The sequence below is a fragment of the Lepidochelys kempii genome, chromosome 11 (assembly GCF_965140265.1).
Source record: "Lepidochelys kempii isolate rLepKem1 chromosome 11, rLepKem1.hap2, whole genome shotgun sequence".
NCBI lineage: Eukaryota > Metazoa > Chordata > Testudines > Cheloniidae > Lepidochelys > Lepidochelys kempii.
Window position 1 is genome coordinate 20,631,543 of NC_133266.1, and position 23,554 is coordinate 20,655,096.

At 42.4% G+C, this 23,554-nt stretch overlaps 1 protein-coding gene across 1 annotated transcript in view; it reads right to left on the minus strand.

Moving 5' to 3' along the window:
* The window catches only part of LOC140895919 (von Willebrand factor D and EGF domain-containing protein-like), a 282,268-nt gene that overhangs the window by 174,608 nt on the left and 84,106 nt on the right, over positions 1–23,554 (minus strand). Inside the window, 1 exon segment of the mRNA XM_073306827.1 lies at positions 23,083–23,262. Within this exon segment, the coding sequence (XP_073162928.1) occupies positions 23,083–23,262 (180 nt within the window).

Below are 23,554 nucleotides of genomic sequence, written 5' to 3' on the forward strand. Positions count from 1 at the left end.
GGATGGCCTGACTTTAAGAGAAAATTAGGATGTCATCCATGTAAATAATAACAAATGTATTGAATACTGGAAGGTTGCCAGGCTGTTGCACAACCCAAATTGCATGACCAACTACTCAAAGTGATCACACCTGGTATGAAAGGTGGTTTTCCATTCGTTTCCTTCCCAGATCTGCACCAGGTTATAAGCTCTGCAGAGATGCAACTTTGTGAAGTCCTTGATGGAGCAAAGTCTTTCAACAACTCATTAATGAGTGGTAAAGGGTAATTTTAAAATTGTAATCTTGTTCAGAGATCAGTAGTCCACACCAGGATGGAGGGAGCTTTCTTCACCACAAAGAAGATTACGGCCATCACTGGGGATGTGGAGGGGTGAATGAACTCCTTTTGCAGGTTTTTCCTCGATATAGCTTGGGAGGGGTGGGGGTGGGGGGCTGTGGTTCAGTTTTGGAGAGGGATTAAATGCACCCAAAGAGAAACTCTACTCCCAGATGGAGATTGCTGGGGCAGGTGTAGCTGCAATGCGGTGGTCGGGTGTCAAGTTTTCTTGTTGTTAAATATGCCAACAAGGTGTTGATATTTAATAGGAAATCCTGGAGCCATTGGGGAGGTCATGGGAGGTGCTGGGGTCACCTTTGGATTTTCTCTTCACATCTCTGAATTCTGTGGAGGACCAAGTAAGCTCCAAAAGAGTTGCTGGTTCCAGGTTGGCACAATAAAAACAGGATTGTTGGCGAAATAGGGAGTCAGAGCATACCGTGCCTGACCACCAGGGGATGGATGGGTCGTGGGCAATGAGCTAGCAGGGAGTCCAAGGACAACTGGTGGATGCAGTGCACAACTTAGCCTGAACTGGAGAATTTCTTGGGGCCTCAAAGGGTAGTTCCCTCTAAGGGACCCATGTGGTGGGCTGTGATGTTATTGACAAAATCTGTAACCATATAGATCACTGTTGCAACCACTGTTATATATTTTCAGAAAATATTGTACAGAGGTTGTCGTGTGAGATGTCTATGGGAAGGTTATGATTGGCTGGTTATAATTATGCTATCTGTATATGTGTATCATTTTTGTAGTTGAAGTTGTGAATATTGGCTCTATACTGTCTGTATTTCAAACTTGCACTATGCTTCTGGGGAACACCTCAGGCAAGTTGGTGTCAGCTCTGCCTAGCCTGCTTGATGGCCCATTAAGAACCATCAGCTATACAACTGACCCATTGAAAGAAGGTGGATACACCTTGTGACTCAGCAAGGTATGCAGGATCATGCCTATGGACAGAACTCTAAGGTTTTTTCTTGCATGTGTCTTTGGAACAAAGAAAGAGAGGCCACCTGATAAAAGACTGCTGCAGCTGCTCCATCTTGTCTTCAATCCTGCTTCTTACCTCTGAAGGAACTTTGCTACAAACTGAAGCTCTACACAAAGGACTGATGACCCATCCCAGCTGTGGATGTACTCCAGAGACTTGATTTGAACCTGCAGTTTATTATATCACTGCTACAAGCCTGAACTAAGAACTTTACCATTACTGTATGTAATTTATTCCATTTAACCAATTCTTGCTCTCATCTATATCTTTTTCCTTTTATGAATAAACCTTTAGATTTTAGATTCTAAAGGACTGGCAACAGCGTGATTTGTGGGTAAGATCTGATTTGTATATTGACCTAGGTCTGGGGCTTGGTCCTTTGGGATTGAGAGAACCTCTTCTTTTACTGGCGTATTGGTTTTCATAACCAATTGTCCCCATAACGAGTGGCACTGGTGGTGATACTGGGAAACTGGAGTGTCTAAGGGAATTGCTTGTGTGACTTGTGGTTAGCCAGTGGCGTAAAACCAAAGTCCTCTCTGTCTGGCTGGTTTTGTTTCCCTTAGGGGTGGAAAAACCCCAGCCTTGGGCTGTAACTGCCCTGCTTTAAGCAATTTGTCCTGAATTGGCACTCTCGGTTGCGTCCCACCAGAACCAGCATTGTTACATGTGTGATGGGTCCTGATGAAAGGAGTAACGTGTATATAGACTCCACTAATTCATGGGAGTCCTTGCGTTTGGTGGGACTTTTATGTGCTTGGGCAAACTCCAGGTCCATGAAATTGTCTGAGGCACCTGAGTCCACCAGTGCCTCTGTCAAGGTTCTTTCCCCACTCTGAACTCTAGTGTACAGATGTGCGGACCTTCATGAAAAACCCCCTATACTTATTTTGACCAGCTTAGGTTAAAACTTCCCCAAGGTACAAACTATTTTACCTTTTGCCCCTGGACTTTATTGCTGCCACCACCAAGCGTCTAACAAATATATAACAGGGAAAGAGCCCGCTTGGAAAAGTCTTTCCCCCCAAAATCCTCCCAAACCCTACACCCCCTTTCCTGGGGAAGGCTTGATAAAAATCCTCACCAATCTGCATAGGTGAACACAGACCCAAACCCTTGGATCTTAAGAACAATGAAAAAGCAATCAGGTTCTTAAAAGAATTTTAATTGACGAAAAAGTAAAAGAATCATCTCTGTAAAATCAGAATGGTAAATACCATACAGGGTAATCCGATTCAAAACATAGAGAATCCCCCTAGGCAAAACCTTAAGTTACAAAAAGACACAAAAACAGGAATATACATTCCATTCAGCACAACTTATTTTATCAGCCATTTAAACAAAACAGAAACTAATGCATATCTAACTAGATTTCTTATTAGCCCTTTACAGGAGTTCTGACCTGCATTCCTGCTCTGGTCCCGGCAAAAGCAACACACAGACTGAGAGAACCTTTGTTTCTCTCCCCCCCCCTCCAGCTTTGAAAGTATCTTGTCTCCTCATTGGTCATTTTGGTCAGGTGCCAGCGAGGTTATCCTAGCTTCTTAACCCTTTATAGGTGAAAGGGTTTTTCCTCTGGCCAGGAGGGATTTAAAGGTGTTTACCCTTCCCTTTATATTTATGACAGCCTCTAAACTGGTGTCAGGCATCTCTGGGTGCCAGAGCCAGAGACGGAGTCAGAGTTGTGTTGGACTCTGATTGGCCATCACCAAGTGTTCTGTGGACTATTCTGTGGAGGACAAGTGTTGCTGTGGACTATTGGGAAGGGGAAGGCTGGAGCTGGTGGGACTGGCGAGAGCTGGGAGGACCATCCATTTTCTTGGTGTTATTCAGTCAAGCAGCTGTCGATCTTGATGCACAGACTGACTAGGCATCCAGGCCAGATGGGGATTCCACCCATGTCAGTTCATCTTTAATATAATTGTTTAGGCTGAGCTGGAAATGAAAACTCTGTGTCTTCATTCCATTCGGTGTCTAGTACCAAGCATTGGAACTCTGATGCATATTTAGCAACTATCTTGTGTCCCTACTGCAACACCTGAAGTGTGGCTTCGACAATACGCTTGCGACTTGGGTCATCAAAGATCATCATCATAGCTTGAACAAAGTCCTTGAATTGTCCCAGACTGAGTCTTGATTTTTCCTGGAGTGGAGATGCCCAAAGCCAGGGCCTCCCTGGTAAGTAGGCTGATAATCAATCCTACTCGGGCTTGGTCAGAGCAGTATGACTGCAGGAATAGCAGAAATAGGAGCCAACACTGATTTAGGAACCCACAAAATTTGTCATGATCACCACAGAACTTGTCAGGCAGAGGGAGCTTGGCCTTATGGGGAGCAAGGGTTAGACCTGAAGGCGGAATGGCTTGAGCTTGCATTACCTCATTCTGTGCCTACGGGGTGGCAACCTGGGTCTGAAAGGTGTGTAGGTGTATATCTCCATCATAGAGATATTGGCCTTTGTAGGACCCATACTCACCATATCAGCTGTAGTTTCCTTATTGTTTGTGGGTTCTGGGTTGCTCAAACTGTCAGAGACATAGACATGCCTAGTAGTTGGAATACAAATCAGGCCCAGTGGTTGGAGCAGGAGTCGGTAGCCAGGAATTGGAGCTGAGGGTCAGAATCCAAGTCAGACACCAGAATCAAGGATCAGAACGAAAGTCAGGAATCAGAGCTGAGTGGCATAGCCAGGTTACCTGGAGCAAGGCAAGGCCAGGGCAGGGCTGGATCCAAGGCAGGGAACCAGCAGGCTCAGGAGCTATAACAGCCATAGACAAATGCTTCGAGGAGCTACTGAAATGCTGCTGCTGCTGCAGGGCTTAAGAGCTGCTTTACTGACTCTTCCAATCAATCAGACAGTGTAGCCAATCAGGCAGCCTACTACAGGTCAGCAGCGCTTGTTAGGTAGCCCTGAGACTGGCTTTGCTGCAGGCCCTGATTCCTGATCCATCAATTCCTCCTCCACCAACTCCTTCTCCTCCTCATTTTTTTTGTGAGAAAAGATTGATTTGGCTTACACGTAACTCCAGGAGATGGTGGACAGCTGTGAATCCCGAGTGATGGGAGGTACTTTCATCCCACGTAGAGTGAGGCACCTAACTCCCTTTGAGGGGAGGGGCATTGGTCACACTCCTCTCCTCAGCACGGCCTTCTGGCTAGCTTTTGGTGGCTTCCCACTTTAGGTGTTGGCTTCTAACTCTCCCCATGCATTGTATAGGGAGCCTGGAACCCTAACTTGGGACTGAGAATTCACTAGGCAGCAAAGTGCATAAAAATTAGGCATTATATTGCTTAGCATTGGAATGCCTAAAACCCCTTTTTGAATGTAGCCCTAAATCTCTGAGTTTTATAGTCACTGAATCCAAACCACCAATTTTATTGTGGAGTTATTCCTGAAGCATACATTTCAAACTAGACTTTGTCTCTTTAAAGTTTAATCATTTTACTTTTTGACATCGCTCAAATATTAGAGCCCAGTCCTTCAGTCCTTATTCAAGTTAATCCCATTTTCTTCACTAAGCGTATTACCAGCATAAGGTTCCAAATTCAGACATAAGGCCATATTCTACCTGACACACAAATAGAAGATAATGGGATTACTCTCCGATTGGTTCATATACTGAATCCTGTCTTTTCTAAGGATCTTTTTTTAGTTTCTCAGAATCCTTACAAAATATACTACATAATATATTACATTATAGTAATTTGTGAATATTCTGTAAAATAAAAGAACTGAAAGGATTTTCATGCAGTACCCTAAAAAAGAAAGACCTGGATCTTAGCCATTATAATTTGGAGGATAAGAAGACTTCATTATATTGTTGTTTTCTGAGGAATTAGACTTGGTTCTGGTGAAAAAGGAGAGTACTTTTCTGATGTGATAATGTGGTGATGAATGGGCTCCATAGAAGAGGAACACAAAATGTGAAATGGCCTTGCATAAAATATTCACTCACTGAAACGCCTTTCCTAAAAGCAATTTAGGTGTTATAAAGAAATATTATAGCAGGGGTAATTAGAATGTGGTTTAATGCATTTTATAGCCAAATTCAAACAGTCTTGTGGAGAATTTTACAGTAGAAATTATTATAATCTGGGGGAGGCATGAATCCTGAGGAAATGTACATACTTCAGAATTTGAAAAACACAAGAATGAGGAAAAAAACTTGAAGAAACAGTGACAAGGTTGGTGAAGTAATTTCTTTTACTGGACCAACTTCTGTTGGTGAGAGAGACAAGCATTCCAGCTACACAGGCTCTTCAGGTCTGGGAAAGGTACTCAGAGGGTCACAGTTAAATACAAGATCAAACAGTTTAGCATAAGTAGCACATATTCTAAGCCTGGGACCATTCAAGGTGAAGTGGCCCATTAACACCCCTGTTGTCAGAGGACAAAGGGGGGGCTAGTGGGTTGTAGATTGTTGTAATAAGCCATAAATACAGTGTCTTTGTTAAGACCATGGTTTTTAGTGCCTAGCAAAGTGACGAATTTAAGCTCCCAGGCTTGTCTTTTGAAAGTGTTGTGCAGTTTCCTTTGAGGATGAGCACTGATAGGTCAGATATAGAGTGATTGCTTTGTGAAAAGTAAAGGAGTACTTGTGGCACCTTAGAGACTAACCAATTTATTTGAGCATGAGCTTTCGTGAGCTACAGCTCACTTCATCGGATGCATACCGTGGAAACTGCAGAAGACATTATATACACAGAGAGACCATGAAACAATACCTCCTCCCACCCCACTGTCCTGCTGGTAATAGCTACCAATAATCTCTGTGTGTATATAATGTCTTCTGCAGTTTCCACGGTATGCATCCGATGAAGTGAGCTGTAGCTCACGAAAGCTCATGCTCAAATAAATTGGTTAGTCTCTAAGGTGCCACAAGTACTCCTTTTCTTTTTGCGAATACAGACTAACACGGCTGTTACTCTGAAACCTGTCTTTGTGAAAAGTGTTCACCGACAGGTGTTATGGTGTTTTGACCTTTTATCCTTCTCCTGTGTGAGTTCATCAACAAGTATGTGAGTGAAACCAGACAACCACTAGGCTCTCGAATGAACTCACAAAGGAAAATGCAAAAAGACAAAAACTACTTATGCTAAACTATCCTTTGATTTTGTATTTAGTTGTGACCCTCTGAGTACAAATACTCTTGGTTTTTTTGCGGATACAGACTAACATGGCTGCTACTCTGAAACCTTTCCCAGACCTAAAGAAGAGCTCTGTGTAGCTGGAAAGCTTGTCTTTCTCACCAACAGAAGTTGGCCCAATAAAATATATTACCTTACCCACCTTATCTCTATAATATTCTGGAAGTGACACAGCTACAACAACAGTGCATATATTTAAGGAGTGGTATAATTTACAGTATGTTTTGATTGTAATGTATCTGCTTTAATTCTTTAATTCTTTTTTTTTAATCAAAAATTGAAGTGATTTTGTTCAGGATTGGATCCTTTAATTATTTTATGTTACTGACTTAAATTGAAAGGTAGGAATTGCCATTTTATTGTGGTAAGTGATATGGTGTTTCAAGAGCAATTTTCAGTGCAACTCTGAAGGCATTATTATCTGATTATTAGCCTCATCTGGAGTACTGTGTCCAGTTTTGGGCCCCACACTTCAAGAAGGATGTGGATAAATTGGAGAGAGTCCAGCGAAGGGCAACAAAAATGATTAGGGGACTGGAACACATGAGTTATGAGGAGAGGCTGAGGGAGCTGGGATTGTTTAGCCTGCAGAAGAGAAGAATGAGGGGGGATTTGATAGCTGCTTTCAACTACCTGAAAGGGGGTTCCAAAGAGGATGGCTCTAGACTGTTCTCAATGGTAGCAGATGACAGAACGAGGAGTAATGGTCTCAAGTTGCAGTGGGGGAGGTTTAGATTGGATATTAGGAAAAACTTTTTCACTAAGAGGGTGGTGAAACACTGGAATGCGTTACCTAGGGAGGTGGTAGAATCTCCTTCCTTAGAGGTTTTTAAGGTCAGGCTTGACAAAGCCCTGGCTGGGATGATTTAACTGGGAATTGGTCCTGCTTTGAGCAGGGGGTTGGACTAGATGACCTTCTGGGGTCCCTTCCAACCCTGATATTCTATGATTCTATGATTCTATGATTAATGTTAATGAGAACAAGGCAAATGAAGTAAGAAGAGGATGTACCTGTGTGAAACTTATTTTATACAAAGGGAAGATTGATGCCTATATTGTATTTATTTTTATATCAGAACTGAAAAGATGGATTAGGACAGTGAAATATTTTAGCCTCCAAAAAGATGTTTTAAAACTGTATTGTCATAAATATAAAGGGAAGGGTAAACCCCTTTGAAATCCCTCCTGGCCAGGGGAAAGCTCCTCTCGCCTGTAAAGGGTTAAGAAGCTAAAGGTAACCTCGCTGGCACCTGACCAAAATGACCAATGAGGAGACAAGATACTTTCAAAAGCTGGGAGGAGGGAGAGAAACAAAGGGTCTGTGTCTGTCTGTATGCTGGTTTCTGCCAGGGATAGACCAGGAATGGAGCCTTAGAACTTTTAGTAAGTAATCTAGCTAGGTATGTGTTAGATTATGATTTCTTTAAATGGCTGAGAAAAGAATTGTGCTGAATAGAATAACTATTTTTGTCTGTGTATCTTTTTTGTAACTTAAGGTTTTGCCTAGAGGGGTTCTCTATGTTTTTGAATCTAATTACCCTGTAAGATATCTACCATCCTGATTTTACCGGGGGGATTTCTTTATTTCTATTTACTTCTATTTTTTATTAAAAGTCTTCTTGTAAAACACTGAATGCTTTTTCATTGTTCTCAGATCCAAGGGTTTGGGTCTGTGGTCACCTATGCAAATTGGTGAGGCTTTTTATCCAACATTTCCCAGGAAAGGGGGGGTGCAAGTGTTGGGAGGATTGTTCATTGTTCTTAAGATCCAAGGGTCTGGGTCTGTAGTCACCTAGGCAAATTGGTGAGGCTTTTTACCAAACCTTGTCCAGGAAGTGGGGTGCAAGGTTTTGGGAAGTATTTTGGGGGGAAGGACGCGTCCAAACAGCTCTTCCCCAGTAACCAGTATTAGTTTGGTGGTGGTAGCGGCCAGTCCAAGGACAACGGGTGGAATATTTTGTACCTTGGGGAAGTTTTGACCTAAGCTGGTAAAGATAAGCTTAGGAGGTTTTTCATGCAGGTCCCCACATCTGTACCCTAGAGCTCAGAGTGGGGGAGGAACCTTGACATGGTGGCACAGTGGTGGGATTAACCTGAAATCATTTTGAGATCCAGTTGAGATTTTTTGAACTAGAAATACAGATTTTAAAAAGGAATTTTTAAGAAGTCCAGAAAGCTTTGAAACTGAAAGCAGCTTGGTTTTTCTCTGCTTTGTGGCCAAGCAGAGACAAAAGGGGATTATCTTGTGAATTGCAGGTTTTCTTTGCCTGGAGGCAGGGTACTTAACTCCTGCAGGGAAATTCACAGTCTTCCAACCCAGAGGTTTTTTTTTTCTTTTCTTCCTAAAAGTAAATAGGGGGGGTGTGCTCTACCCATTTGCCTGGAGACAAAAGTGGCAGGGTTTTTTTTTTAGGATTTTGATTTTTTTTGTTTTACAAGGAGCACAGGTTTGAAAAAGAAATTTTTTTTTTCTTTGGGCTGGGTAAGCAGGTTTCCAAGTAGTTGGAGGTTTTTTACTTTAATTTGGGCCCAGAGCAGAGACAAGGGAATTGTCTTTTTCTGTAGGCTGACAATCACTATCAGAGAATAGGTATTCTATTCCAGCACAGCAAAATTTTACAGCCAAGTTTTGTTTGTTTATTTCTAAACCTCGGGTGTAAAGTTAGTAAAAACAGAGAGGTTAGAATGGCAAAATCCGCGGCTCGACTACAGCTTGAATTAGCCAAATTTCAGGCTGAGGAAAGACAAAGGGAACATGAAAGACAGATAGAACTCATGCGGCTGAAGAAGGAACAAGAAAGGGAGGCAGAACAACACCAAGCGGCTGCTTACAGGAGAGCTATGGAAGCGAGGGACAAAGAACTGGAGGAGAAGGAAAAAGAGAGGAAGTATGTGGAGGAGATGGAGAAGATAAAGGCTCAGCAGAATATCCCAACAAACCCTAGTAATCCTTCTCCAAGTACCACTTCCCATCCCAGAAAGTTCCCCACCTACAAGGCAGGCGATGATACTGAGGCCTTCCTAGAAAACTTTGAAAGGGCCTGCCTTGGGTACAACATCTCTACTGACCAATACATGGTAGAGCTGAGGCCGCAGCTCAGTGGACCCTTAGCTGAGGTGGCAGCTGAAATGCCTAAAGAACACATGAACAAGTATGAACTGTTTAAATCCAAGGCGAGAGTCAGAATGGGGATAACACCCGAGCAGTCTCGTCGGAGGTTCCGAGCCCTAAGGTGGAAACCAGACATGTCATTTACCCGACATGCCTACCACATTGTGAAACATTGGGATGCCTGGATATCAGGAGCAAGTGTTGACTCTCCAGTAAATTTGCCCTTCCTAATGCAAATGGAACAATTCTTAGAGGGTGTTCCTGAGGAAATAGAAAGATACATCCTAGATGGGAAACCCAAAACTGTAATTGAGGCAGGAGAGATTGGAGCCAGATGGGTGGAGGTGGCAGAGAAGAAGAAAACTGGTCGCAGTTGGAGCAGAGACCAGAAGGGACCACCCCAGACCACACCCTATTACCGGGGGCCGCCCAAAGCCCCACCTACCTCCCAAAGAACCCTCCAGACCCCTTATCATCCCACCACCCCGTTCTCCAGCAACCCTCCTCGCCCCAGTGACCCGTCAGCTGGACGATGTTTTAAGTGTAACGAGCTGGGGCATGTAAAGGCCAACTGCCCCAAGAACCCCAACAGATTACAGTTCATTGCACCGGAATCACACCAGAGGTCCATAGGCCCAGATACCTCCCAGATACCCTTGGAGCGGAGGGAAACTGTGAGTGTGGGCGGGAAGAAGGTCACCGTGTGGAGGGACACCGGAGCACAAGTGTCAGCTATCCATGCTTCCTTAGTGGACCCCAATTTAATCAACCCAGAGATCCAAGTGACGATTCAACCCTTCAAGTCCAACTCTTTCAATTTGCCTACAGCCAAGTTGCCTGTCCAGTACAAGGGCTGGTCAGGAATGTGGACTTTTGCAGTCTATGATGATTATCCCATCCCCATGCTGTTGGGGGAAAACTTGGCCAATCATGTGAAGCAGGCCAAGAGGGTGGGAATGGTCACCCGCAGCCAGGCTAAACAAGCCGTGAGGCCTAGCTCTGTTCTGGAAACTTCTATCAGGACCCAGTCAGAGGTGATGGACCCGGACCCCAGGCCAATGTCTACAACAGCAGTAGTGGATCCAGTCCCAGAGACCCAGACGGAACCAGTCCCAGAACCGGAACCAGCCAAACAACCAACACCAGACCCCGTGCCAGCACTGAATCCAGTACTTGCAACCTCAACACCAGAGGGCCCCACCGAACCTGAACTGGCAGCAGCCGATAACCCTACACAAGAGGCTCAGCCGGAGCCTGAATCCCAACATAGTACACCAGCGGAGAGTGGTTCACAGTCAACAGAAACAGCTCCATCCCCTATATCGCTTCCAGAGGGACCAAGCCTAGGTCCACAATCCCATGAGGAACTGATGTCTCCAGCATCAAGGGAACAGTTCCAGACCAAACAGGAAGCAGATGAAAGCCTCCAGAGAGCTTGGACGGCGGCACGGAGCAACCCACCGCCTCTCAGCTCTTCTAATCGATCCAGGTTTGTTGTAGAAAGAGGACTTTTATACAAGGAAACTCTTTCTGGTGGACACCAGGAAGACTGGCATCCTCAGAGACAGTTGGTAGTTCCAACTAAATACCGGGCCAAGCTCTTGAGCTTAGCCCATGATCACCCTAGTGGCCATGCTGGGGTGAACAGGACCAAAGACCGTTTGGGGGGATCATTCCACTGGGAGGGAATGGGCAAGGATGTTTCTACCTATGTCCAGTCTTGTGAGGTGTGCCAAAGAGTGGGAAAACCCGAAGACCAGGTCAAAGCCCCTCTCCAGCCACTCCCCATCATTGAAGTTCCATTTCGGCGAGTAGCTGTGGATATTCTGGGTCCTTTTCCGAAAAAGACAGCCAGAGGAAAGCAGTACATACTGACTTTCATGGATTTTGCCACCCGATGGCCGGAAGCAGTAGCTCTAAGCAACACCAGGGCTAAAAGTGTGTGCCAGGCACTAGCAGACATTTTTGCCAGGGTAGGTTGGCCCTCCGACATCCTCACAGATGCAGGGACTAATTTCCTGGCAGGAACTATGAAAAACCTTTGGGAAGCTCATGGGGTAAATCACTTGGTCGCCACTCCTTACCATCATCAAACAAATGGCATGGTGGAGAAGTTTAATGGAACTTTGGGGTCCATGATACGTAAATTCGTAAATGAGCACTCCAATGATTGGGACCTAGTGTTGCAGCAGTTGCTCTTTGCCTACAGAGCTGTACCACATCCCAGTTTAGGGTTTTCCCCATTTGAACTTGTATATGGCCGTGAGGTTAAGGGGCCATTGCAGTTGGTGAAGCAGCAATGGGAGGGATTTACACCTTCTCCAGGAACTAATATTCTGGACTTTGTAACCAACCTACAAAACACCCTCCGAACCTCTTTAGCCCTTGCTAAAGAAAACTTACAGGATGCTCAAAAAGAGCAAAAAGCCTGGTATGATAAACATGCCAGAGAGCGTTCCTTCAAAGTAGGGGACCAGGTCATGGTCTTAAAGGCGCTCCAGGCCCATAAAATGGAAGCATCGTGGGAAGGGCCATTCATGGTCCAGGAGCGCCTGGGAGATGTTAATTATCTCATAGCATTCCCCACCTCCAACCAAAAGCCTAAGGTGTACCATATTAATTCTCTAAAGCCCTTTTATTCCAGAGAATTAAAGGTTTGTCAGTTTACAGCCCAGGGAGGAGATGACGCTGAGTGGCCTGAAGGTGTTTACTATGAAGGGAAATGTGCTGGTGGTGTGGAAGAGGTGAACCTCTCCATGACCCTTGGGCGTATGCAGCGACAGCAGATCCAGGAGCTGTGCACTAGCTACGCGCCAACGTTCTCAGCCACCCCAGGACTGACTGAACGGGCATACCACTCCATTGACACAGGTAATGCTCACCCAATTAGGGTCCAACCTTACCGGGTGTCTCCTCAAGCTAAAACTGCTATAGAACGGGAGATCCAGGATATGTTACAGATGGGTGTAATCCGCCCCTCTGAAAGTGCATGGGCATCTCCAGTGGTTCTAGTTCCCAAACCAGATGGGGAAATACGTTTTTGCGTGGACTACCGTAAGCTAAATGCTGTAACTCGCCCAGACAACTATCCAATGCCACGCACAGATGAACTATTAGAGAAACTGGGACGGGCCCAGTTCATCTCTACCTTGGACTTAACCAAGGGGTACTGGCAGGTACCGCTTGATGAATCTGCCAAGGAAAGGTCAGCCTTCATCACACATCTCGGGCTGTATGAATTTAATGTACTCCCTTTCGGGCTGCGAAATGCACCCGCCACTTTCCAAAGACTTGTAGATGGTCTCCTAGCGGGATTAGGAGAATATGCAGTCGCCTACCTTGACGATGTGGCCATATTTTCGGATTCCTGGGCAGACCACCTGGAACATCTACAAAAAGTCCTTGAGCGCATAAGGGAGGCAGGACTAACTGTTAAGGCTAAGAAGTGTCAAATAGGCCTAAACAGAGTGACTTACCTTGGACACCAGGTGGGTCAAGGAACTATCAGCCCCCTACAGGCCAAAGTGGATGCTATCCAAAAGTGGCCTGTCCCAAAGTCAAAGAAACAGGTTCAATCCTTCTTAGGCTTGGCCGGTTATTACAGACTATTTGTACCGCACTACAGCCAAATCGCTGCCCCACTGACAGACCTAACCAAAAAGAAACAGCCAAATGCTGTTCAGTGGACCGGAAAGTGTCAGAAGGCCTTTAACAAACTTAAAGCGACACTCATGTCTGACCCTGTACTAAGGGCCCCAGACTTTGACAAACCATTCCTAGTAACCACAGATGCGTCCGAGCGTGGTGTGGGAGCAGTTTTAATGCAGAAAGGACCTGATCAAGAATTCCATCCTGTAGTGTTTCTCAGCAAAAAACTGTCTGAGAGGGAAAGCAACTGGTCAGTCACTGAAAAAGAATGTTACGCCATTGTCTATGCTCTGGAAAAGCTACGCCCATATGTTTGGGGACGGCGTTTCCACCTGCAAACCGACCATGCTGCACTGAAGTGGCTTCACACCGTCAAGGAAACTAACAAAAAACTTCTTCGATGGAGTTTAGCTCTCCAAGATTTTGATTTCGACATCCAACACATCTCAGGAGCTTCTAACAAAGTGGCTGATGCACTCTCCCGTGAAAGTTTCCCAGAATCAACTGGTTAAAATCGTCCTTGAGATGTGGAAAATATTGTTAGTCTTTATGTACTTGGTAGTATATTTAGAGATGCATGTGTCTTATTAACTCTGTTTTTCCTAGAGCTCTAAGAAGAAATCCCAGCCAGTGTTTCACCCTAGCTGAGATTTGGGGGGCGTGTCATAAATATAAAGGGAAGGGTAAACCCCTTTGAAATCCCTCCTGGCCAGGGGAAAGCTCCTCTCACCTGTAAAGGGTTAAGAAGCTAAAGGTAACCTCGCTGGCACCTGACCAAAATGACCAATGAGGAGACACGATACTTTCAAAAGCTGGGAGGAGGGAGAGAAACAAAGGGTCTGTGTCTGTCTGTATGCTGGTTTCTGCCAGGGATAGACCAGGAATGGAGCCTTAGAACTTTTAGTAAGTAATCTAGCTAGGTATGTGTTAGATTATGATTTCTTTAAATGGCTGAGAAAAGAATTGTGCTGAATAGAATAACTATTTCTGTCTGTGTATCTTTTTTGTAACTTAAGGTTTTGCCTAGAGGGGTTCTCTATGTTTTATAATCTAATTACCCTGTAAGATATCTACCATCCTGATTTTACAGGGGGGATTTCTTTATTTCTATTTACTTCTATTTTTTATTAAACGTCTTCTTGTAAAACACTGAATGCTTTTTCATTGTTCTCAGATCCAAGGGTTTGGGTCTGTGGTCACCTATGCAAATTGGTGAGGCTTTTTACCAAACCTTGTCCAGGAAGTGGGGTGCAAGGTTTTGGGAAGTATTTTGGGGGGAAGGACGCGTCCAAACAGCTCTTCCCCAGTAACCAGTATTAGTTTGGTGGTGGTAGCGGCCAGTCCAAGGACAACGGGTGGAATATTTTGTACCTTGGGGAAGTTTTGACCTAAGCTGGTAAAGATAAGCTTAGGAGGTTTTTCATGCAGGTCCCCACATCTGTACCCTAGAGTTCAGAGTGGGGGAGGAACCTTGACATGTATTGAAAAATTATTCATTGGGATCCTCTGAAAAAGGGGAGAAGGTTTTTGAAGGGGGTCATTTAATAGGTAATTTAGTAGAGCACACAGGAAAACAAAAGGGTAGACTGCTTTCTCACCACTTCCATGGTGTACCGGCAATTTAAAATGTAGCACTAGACTTTGATTACTGTTTTGAATCGGTCATATTACTCTATATCTGCACTTACAGATATTTAATGCAAGCAAAGATGTTTTAAGTTATCTCAAGGGTATCTCTATATGAGAAAAATGCATAGCACACACCCTGATATACCTACTGCTGCTGGAGGGAATGGATATAGAGTTGTTATGACTTGTAGTTACAATATCCCTACAAGATTGAAGTGAGGACAGATAATAGCCTACCTCCCACTGAGAAATCAGAAATCTTCCTCGCAAAGATTCTTCCCAAGAGGAGGTTGGTTAGAAATCCTTTCAGCATGAGGGAGTCCTGTCTATCAGGAATGACCCCAGCACCTCTGGTTCTCCCTAGTTCTGTTCACTTGTATACATATTTCCAATTTACAGATATCAACAACCATGGGCTTTTGGAAATGTCATAATTAGTAAGATCCCTTGTAAAGTGCAGCAAATGTAATCCATCAACTATTTATGTCACATAGAAACTGTTCAAATCACATAACGGTGTGACCATTTTCAGAAAGAGGACAAAATACTTAGCTATCCAGATGACCCATAAAACAGTTTTTCCTCTTCCAAGACTGTTAAAGCACACATTAGACAAAAGTGAGTCAGAGTTAAGAAAAAGATGAATGATTTGTATTAAACCTTTACACTCTTTAAAATTACCTTTAACTTACAAAGTCCAGTTGGATGGAATTCACAGACCTGGCAGGCTCAATCGTACAGGGTCAGAACTTTGGAATTGCTGTACTGGAAGCCATCATTAGTAATCTAAACGATACAAAAATCATCATTCTAAGTAATAAGGTTCCATATGGATACTGTCTGCTCATTTCGGAGCACATAACCATTGCACCCTTGAACTGGATACCTGCCAACAAGATAAATTAAACCACTTGTGACTTACTTCCCTACAAGCTGACAAATTGCTTGATGTTGCAAACTGGAAACCATTATTAATAACCAAAAGATCTTTTGGCTCAGATATGAAGTTTTGTGATAGCTGTTAGCTTTGTCAAATAGCCATGCTTTGAAGTGTTACTTAATATATTTTCAGTAGACAAAACACTTGTATTCTTTCAACAGTACATCCTACCTTGGACTGTTTGCCACCCTTTCCCCATAATGAAAAGCAAATACCAAGAGCAGTTTGTGTGTGTATATGTGTGTGTGGGGGGTGGGTGGGTAGGGGTCACATTCCCGCGGCAATCAATTAATGTATTAAAATTGTTTAAGTGGATTCATAGGATTTCCTCACCATCACTTTACTCACAATCGCTATTGTTCCTATTCAGAGTCCATCTTTGGTTTTCTTGCATCATCGGTAGCGTCACAGCACAGACTCTCGACAACCTGTAATTCTGCTCAGTAACAGCCAGCCATTTGTTCCAGTAGCAATGCAACCCATATTCAACCACCAGAGGTAGTACACCTTTTAGAACTGCAGATTTTAGTCTGAAATTGTGAGTAGCCCATACCTCTCAACCTGCCAAAGCCCAGATATCGGAGATATTGTAGGTGATGCACAAAATGAGGGGCACAAAATAATGATTAATGCAGGTAACTTTAAACACTGTCAGGTTCATGCCATTAAGTGAATGACTGTTTCTATAACCCAGATTTCATTATTCCTTATTTCTAATATAAATAATTTTTGACAATAAAAACAGATTCATGTGGAACAAAGTTAATTTTGGGACTAAAGTGAGAGATTTCTCAAAATGAGAGACACTTGAGAGGTATGGAACATTAGCAAGCAAAAACATTCCAGAAAGTATCCAGTGAACACTCACTGAACTAGCAAAGCACATAGTACACTGGCAAGACAGCAAAGAGGCCCTTCTTTATGCATATCCTGGAGATATAAAATACTTTAATCAACTTTAAAAATGGAGTGCGTAAGGAGTTTGCTAAAACTGAAAGGCTGTTGACATATACTTAATTCAGAGGCAGGATGCAAAAACATGTCTCCTATTCAGTAACATTTTGTGCTTTGCTAGGAGCCACTGGACCCAGAGCAAAAAAAGTACTTTCATCAGCTAATAAGGTATTTCAGTTCACAGGAGGGGAATGTTATTTATAATCCAGTCATGCAAAAAACATTGAATGAATATAAAGCAAAATTAATGAATGAATAAATAATACACAGAGCCTCAATTATCACAAGTTCAGAAAGAATAACAAAAGTTCCTTTGGAACATGATAAAGTGAATATTCCCACAATATAGCCTGCAATTGTCCTCAGCTGACAATACATTACTCTTTGAACACACTCACTTCCACACAAACCAATCTAACTAGAAAAATTATTGTAATCGTGGGCTTTTATAATTTGAAATTCTGGAAAAGAAGGAAAAGCAACATTAAATTAAATTGAAATGAAAATGTATTGGTACAGTTTTAAAAAGAACTTAACTCCCTCCTGAACATCATATTCAGTAGAAGTGATATGTATTGGCACAAATTGGAAAAGAGCTTTAAAAAAGGAAGACTTTATTTTTTAATTCAATGGCAGCAAAAACTTCAATTTTTTTTCTATTATAAGATTTTGCTTGTTTGCAGGCAAGATCTCCATTAAGAAAAGACCATTCTTAATACATTTTAACTTTAATTTCATTCCTTTACCAGTACCCTCAAGGTGTATGTTTTGTCAGCACTAGTACACATGGTAATAAACATCAATAATGGTAAAGATTAGAATAGAGCAAACTCTATATAAGGAACAATTCACAGGACTCATTTTTCTGTTTGTTCATTGTGCTCTGAACAAACTATAACTTTTCCAAATTGCTCAATATTTTTAATTTTTAACACATTATAATAACTTTCAGTCTGTGGGGTTTTTTGAACAGTTTGTTTCATTATTCATTGTTGTCATTTTGTAATTGGTCACTTAGTGATATTGGAGGGAATTTGTAAAAGTGCCTATTTGACTTAGGAGCTCAAGTTCAATTTTCAAAAACAACTTGGGTGCTTAGGAGCCTAAGTCTCATTGAAAGTCACTGAAAACCATGACTCAGTTTCTGTATCAACTTCAAAGAAACAGCAGGGCTTTTAGACAAATGACTGGGTAAGTCAGGAAGTCTGTTTCTGCTGCTTGAAATGAATTTAATTCATCATGGAACAAAATGTTGTTTGCATTATTCATAATCATTTGTACAACAACATTTGGCTTGTACAAGAGTTTGTGAATGAAAAAACAAAATGTGTGAAAAACCAACTGTCAAGGTTCCTCCCCCACTCTGAACTCTAGGGTACAGATGTGGGGACCTGCATGAAAAACCTCCTAAGCTTATCTTTACCAGCTTAGGTCAAAACTTCCCCAAGGTACAAAATATTCCACCCGTTGTCCTTGGACTGGCCGCTACCACCACCAAACTAATACTGGTTACTGGGGAAGAGCTGTTTGGACGCGTCTTTCCCCGCAAAATACTTCCCAAAACCCTGCACCCCACTTCCTGGACAAGGTTTGGTAAAAAGCCTCACCAATTTGCCTAGGTGACTACAGACCCAGACCCTTGGATCTTAAGAACAATGAACAATTCTCCCAAAACTTGCACCCCCCCTTTCCTGGGAAATGTTGGATAAAAAGCCTCACCAATTTGCATAGGTGACCACAGACCCAAACCCTTGGATCTGAGAACAATGAAAAAGCATTCAGTTTTCTTACAAGAAGACTTTTAATAAAAATAGAAGTAAATAGAAATAAAGAAATCCCCCCTGTAAAATCAGGATGGTAGATATCTTTCAGGGTAATTAGATTCAAAAACATAGAGAACCCCTCTAGGCAAAACCTTAAGATACAAAAAAGATACACAGACAGAAATAGTTATTCTATTCAGCACAATTCTTTTCTCAGCCATTTAAAGAAATCATAATCTAACACATACCTAGCTAGATTACTTACTTAAAGTTCTAAGACTCCATTCCTGGTCTATCCCCGACAAAGACAGACTATAGACAGACACACAGACCCTTTGTTTCTCTCCCTCCTCCCAGCTTTTGAAAGTATCTTGTCTCCTCATTGGTGATTTTGGTCAGGTGCCAGCGAGGTTACCTTTAGCTTCTTAACCCTTTACAGGTGAGAGGAGCTTTCCCCTGGCCAGGAGGGATTTCAAAGGGGTTTACCCTTCCCTTTATATTTATGACACCAACCCAACCTGGTGAATCCTAATTCAGTTTCTAATTTGTTGTATTTTTTTAGATAATTGTTTCAACTTTTCACATAGCTCTAGCAATATTAATAAATCAGAGAAAGAGCATGCTTTCCAAATCTGACAGTTACCCACCAACCTCCTCCCACTTTTCCCCCAACCCACATGTAGGTGGATGGCCTAACTCATCGTCATCATGATGACAAATGCCAAAAGGAGGGGTTGACGTGGCCTCCTGGCAGATCGAGCGCCACCCAGATCAATCTCCGGCAAGGCCCTTTAGGTAGACGGGCGGGAGATTCAGTTTATATTCATCACTGGCAATATTATTGCCCCACTGAAGCTGGCAGCAATGTGGGCTTCACAAGCTATGTAGCCAATCCTTGGCACACCTGTTTTGGAGTTCATTGGTCTTCCATTCAAATAATATGTTCATACCAAGAAAGCCTCCAAAACTGAACTAGTGCTGATGGAGGTGATTGCTGCATTCTGCTTTGGCTAGCCTCATTTCTGATCTCATTCTCTAAATAGGTGTTTGTATTTTGATAACTGCACAAATTATTCTAAACTAACTGACTGATGTTGCACCTGATACTGTCTAATCTACATTCAGTAGCATAGGCATGGGAGAAATAAGCAAAACCTGAAACATGAATAGGAGAGGAGATAAAATGAAAGAGCACGGAGAGGTCGAGCTGGTTGGAAAACGCAGTTACATTGAAAGCAAAATGCTCTGCTAAATTTCACTGAAATTTTGTTTCTGAGGGAAAAAGGGCCAAAAAAAAAAGTTCTGACAACATCCCATTTCAATATTTTTGGAGTGAAACAATCTAGTTTTTCCTTTTAAAATTACTTTTTGTTTCATTTTTTGTTTTCTATTATATATTATAATATTAAATCAGCTTTGTTGAAATGGAACTTTTTTTTAAAAATTTTCTTTCTAGGAGAATTTCAATATTTTTCACTTTTGTTCTGAAGAGGTATGAAAAAAAAATTCAAAATCCTCTGTGAAACACAATATTCATTTTCTGCACAGCTCTACTAAGGCTTTTAAAACTATAGTCTGGGTGCTTCCTTCATAACCCACCCACCAAACAACCAGTGTGGAGAATATAATATTCATGCAGCTGGATACATTTGGCACATAAGGGTTTAATTTTGTTTTCACCAGGTAGCCATGAACCAGCTATTTCTAAGAGGATTGCCCTCAAAGGCTGGGTAGGTGAAGAGTGCTCAGAGACAGATTTCCTTGAACTGTAGTTCAGGAAGAGAAACATTCTATGGAAACTTTGGAAGGGAAAAATAAAGAAGCTGCACAACCCAACTATGAATGTGTGTGGCACCAGAAAACAAAATGAACCATAATACACAGTAAGCATAAGGTATAAAACTATCAACCTAATTAATCAGCCTAGTGAAAAGTGCCCTTTATTTAGACACAGAGCTACTAATTATACCCTCGCAAGGAAAAGCCTGCCACACGGGATCCAGAAAGTTCAGTTCCTCCAAATTATTCCATTAGTGGGCAGTGTTTCCCCTCACAACGCACATAACAAGCAGAGGGTGTAGCATCTCCTTAGATCTTGGGAAACCTGGACCTACAAATATAGGAAATGCCATAGTGCATCAAAGTCCATCTAGTTCAGTATCCTGTGGACAATACCCAGGTGCTTCAGAGGAAGGTATAAGAATCCTCCAGTAGGCAGATGTGGGGTACTCTTGCCCCTTACATAGGTCTCATCCTGATTTCCAATCGAGACTGGTTTAAGATCTGAAGCACAGGCTATCTATCTATCTATCTATCTATCTATCTATCTATCTATCTATCTATCTAGTTATTAATAGAGGGCAGGAGTATAGATACAGAGACTAAGGGCCTCCACATCCCTGGACTTCTCCCATTGACCAGGGCAGCATGGATTTTAGCATGCAACTAGTATGTCCATATTACAAACAAACAGTTACCAAAGCACTGTGTTGCAATGAAAGCAGTGATAATGGATTGTAGCTAGTTTATTAAATGTTTGCTGTTGACATTTGAGGTATAATAATGATTTTCAAAGCACATCTACAATTGCTCCTAGAGTCTCCCTGATTTTTCCAGCTACAGTTTGTTTAGTCGTTTTTTATCTCAGATTTTCAACCTTGACAAAATTGCGTTTTGTGGAAAAATACAAAGCTAGAATGTGTGTGTGAGAGAGATGCACATATATTTTCCATAAAATATAATAGTTAATAATTGTCCTGTTGGAGGGGTGAGACTACCCAAGTAGAAGCAGCAGGTACAGGGTCACCAAGGTACTGATTTTCTGTAAATATTTAAGGCTGATTAAAGTGAGGGGTTGAAGTCACAGCAGAGCCAGGCACAGTGTGAGCAGGTGCTCTGAAAGCTTTCTCCTATAGCTCTGCCAGTGCACTTCAGTCCTCATCTGATGCATCGTTGCTTGTTCAGTGCTAATCCTGGCGCTCACCTCAGAAAAGACTGTCAATTCTACCAGTCTGTACAGTGGTCTTGTGATGTACAGTAAAATATACAATACAACATGATGAGACAAGATTCCTTTTTACTTGTGATCTTATCAGAATTTTGAACCTGGGCCTCCAGAAGTGAAATACTAGTGATTAACAATTGATTAGACTAGTGCATCAATCTTAGATGACTACCAGGAACAGTGATTGTAATTTGCACCTTATCCTTGCCTTTAAAATATGTCCACAATATTGTGACTTTGTTTTGCTTTGTTTTTTCCTGAATGGTATGAAAGGTATCTATTTCTATATACATTTAATGACTGGTGAGAATAATATTTTACTCTGCATTTTAGTTACCAGACAAACTGATATTCTCATTAATTGTCTTTTAGTAATATAAAAAATTCCTACTTTCACTTGCCATCTTGCGAATGGTTCATCATCAGCCATGAAGCACGCAGCCTCTGTTTCTGTGCTGTTCAGAACAGGAATCTGGCAGTCAACAGCCGTAGAGCTGAGAAAATCTGCTTTTGTGGGTTCTTGTTCTCTTGATATCCAGTTGCCATTGAGATGCTACAGAAGAAAATGTATGCAGGCAGAAGCCAGATACAAATGAATTCCAGTTGTCAGCACATATTTATATTTCTAATTAATAAGGTAAAGAATTTATCCTTTAGCAGCAAATCTCACCTCCCCCTCCAAGGCTGCAGAGGGCCCCAGAAAAAGCAGAATCAAGATGGTTCTGCTACACAAGGGAAACCAGCTCAAGCAGGAGTCCCCATTCACTGTGTGCTATGTAGCCTGCCTCCATCTGAGACACCTAAGTGATGGGATTTGGCAGGTGTGAGGCCCGTCAGAAGAGTAGGCTACTTGAAATCCAGCAGCCAATGCCTCCAAGGAGCAGTGGACCCTACAACAGGCTTCAGAACTGCAATAGCAACTTTAGAGCTGTGCTGTAACCATTGCAGAGTGCCCACTGCCTCCTCCTGGCTATTCTTGGAACAGGGTATAGCCCCTTCTGACTTCAACAGGCCACTTGTGTGGGTAAATGCACAGGGTTTGCCCCCTAATCTTTTGATGGGAACAGCTTCATTTTGAAAAATAATCTATCCTGTCACTATATCAGGGAAGCCTTCTTTAACTATGATTTAAATATTATATTTCACATTCAAATACATTTAGAAATACAGCCATGCATACAGATTCCAGATGCACAAAATGAGAAATAATACTGTGATTTTAGGCCTCGTTGAATGCGGGTATAGCTGAGCCAAAAAAGAGCTAAACAAAGCTTGCAGAAAAAAAGAATGGTGAGAATATATTGCTTTGGCTCACTTATGACCCAATCACGTTAGATTGGCTTCAGTTACCGTTGCGTACAATGTATATGCTTGCACCTGGAGTTGAAGGTGTTCTGCACCTGGTAATGACAATTGGATAGGAGGGGACTCAGGCCCAGATCCTAAATTAGATACCTAATTCCTATTGAAATCAATTTATTGAAATCAATCAGTATTCAGTACTATGATTCTATGATCTGGGCCACTGATCCTTACAGGATTAGGTGCTTTTACAAATGTAAGCATGTTCTACCGTATTGCTGATTGACTTTGCGCTCCCATGGTACATTGCTTACAATCAACCTGGTGACCTCACAGTGCAGATCAGGAGAGTCTCTGAAGCTGAGGCCAAACACCCGGATCCTGTTACAATCAGAAACTCGTATATCACAGAGACCCCTGTTCTCTAAGTCTGTGATCTCCAGAGTGTTCTCTGAAAGGGTGAAATAAACACAGAACTTTAGAGAGAAGCATTAAACTCATTTCATTTTTACCAAATTGTTTTTACTGTTGCCCTGCTTTTTAAAAAAAAACACTTTCCCTTGTATTTATAGCTCACATACCGCCTATATCTGCTTTGAAACATCACATACAAATAGCACAGCCGTACAAGGGTAGCTACAGCAATCAGCATCGAAGGGGATGAACCTCTAGTTAGACAGTAATCCTATTGAACACACAGTGCTGCTAGGCTGATATCAATGAGTTTTCTGCAACTCATTTAA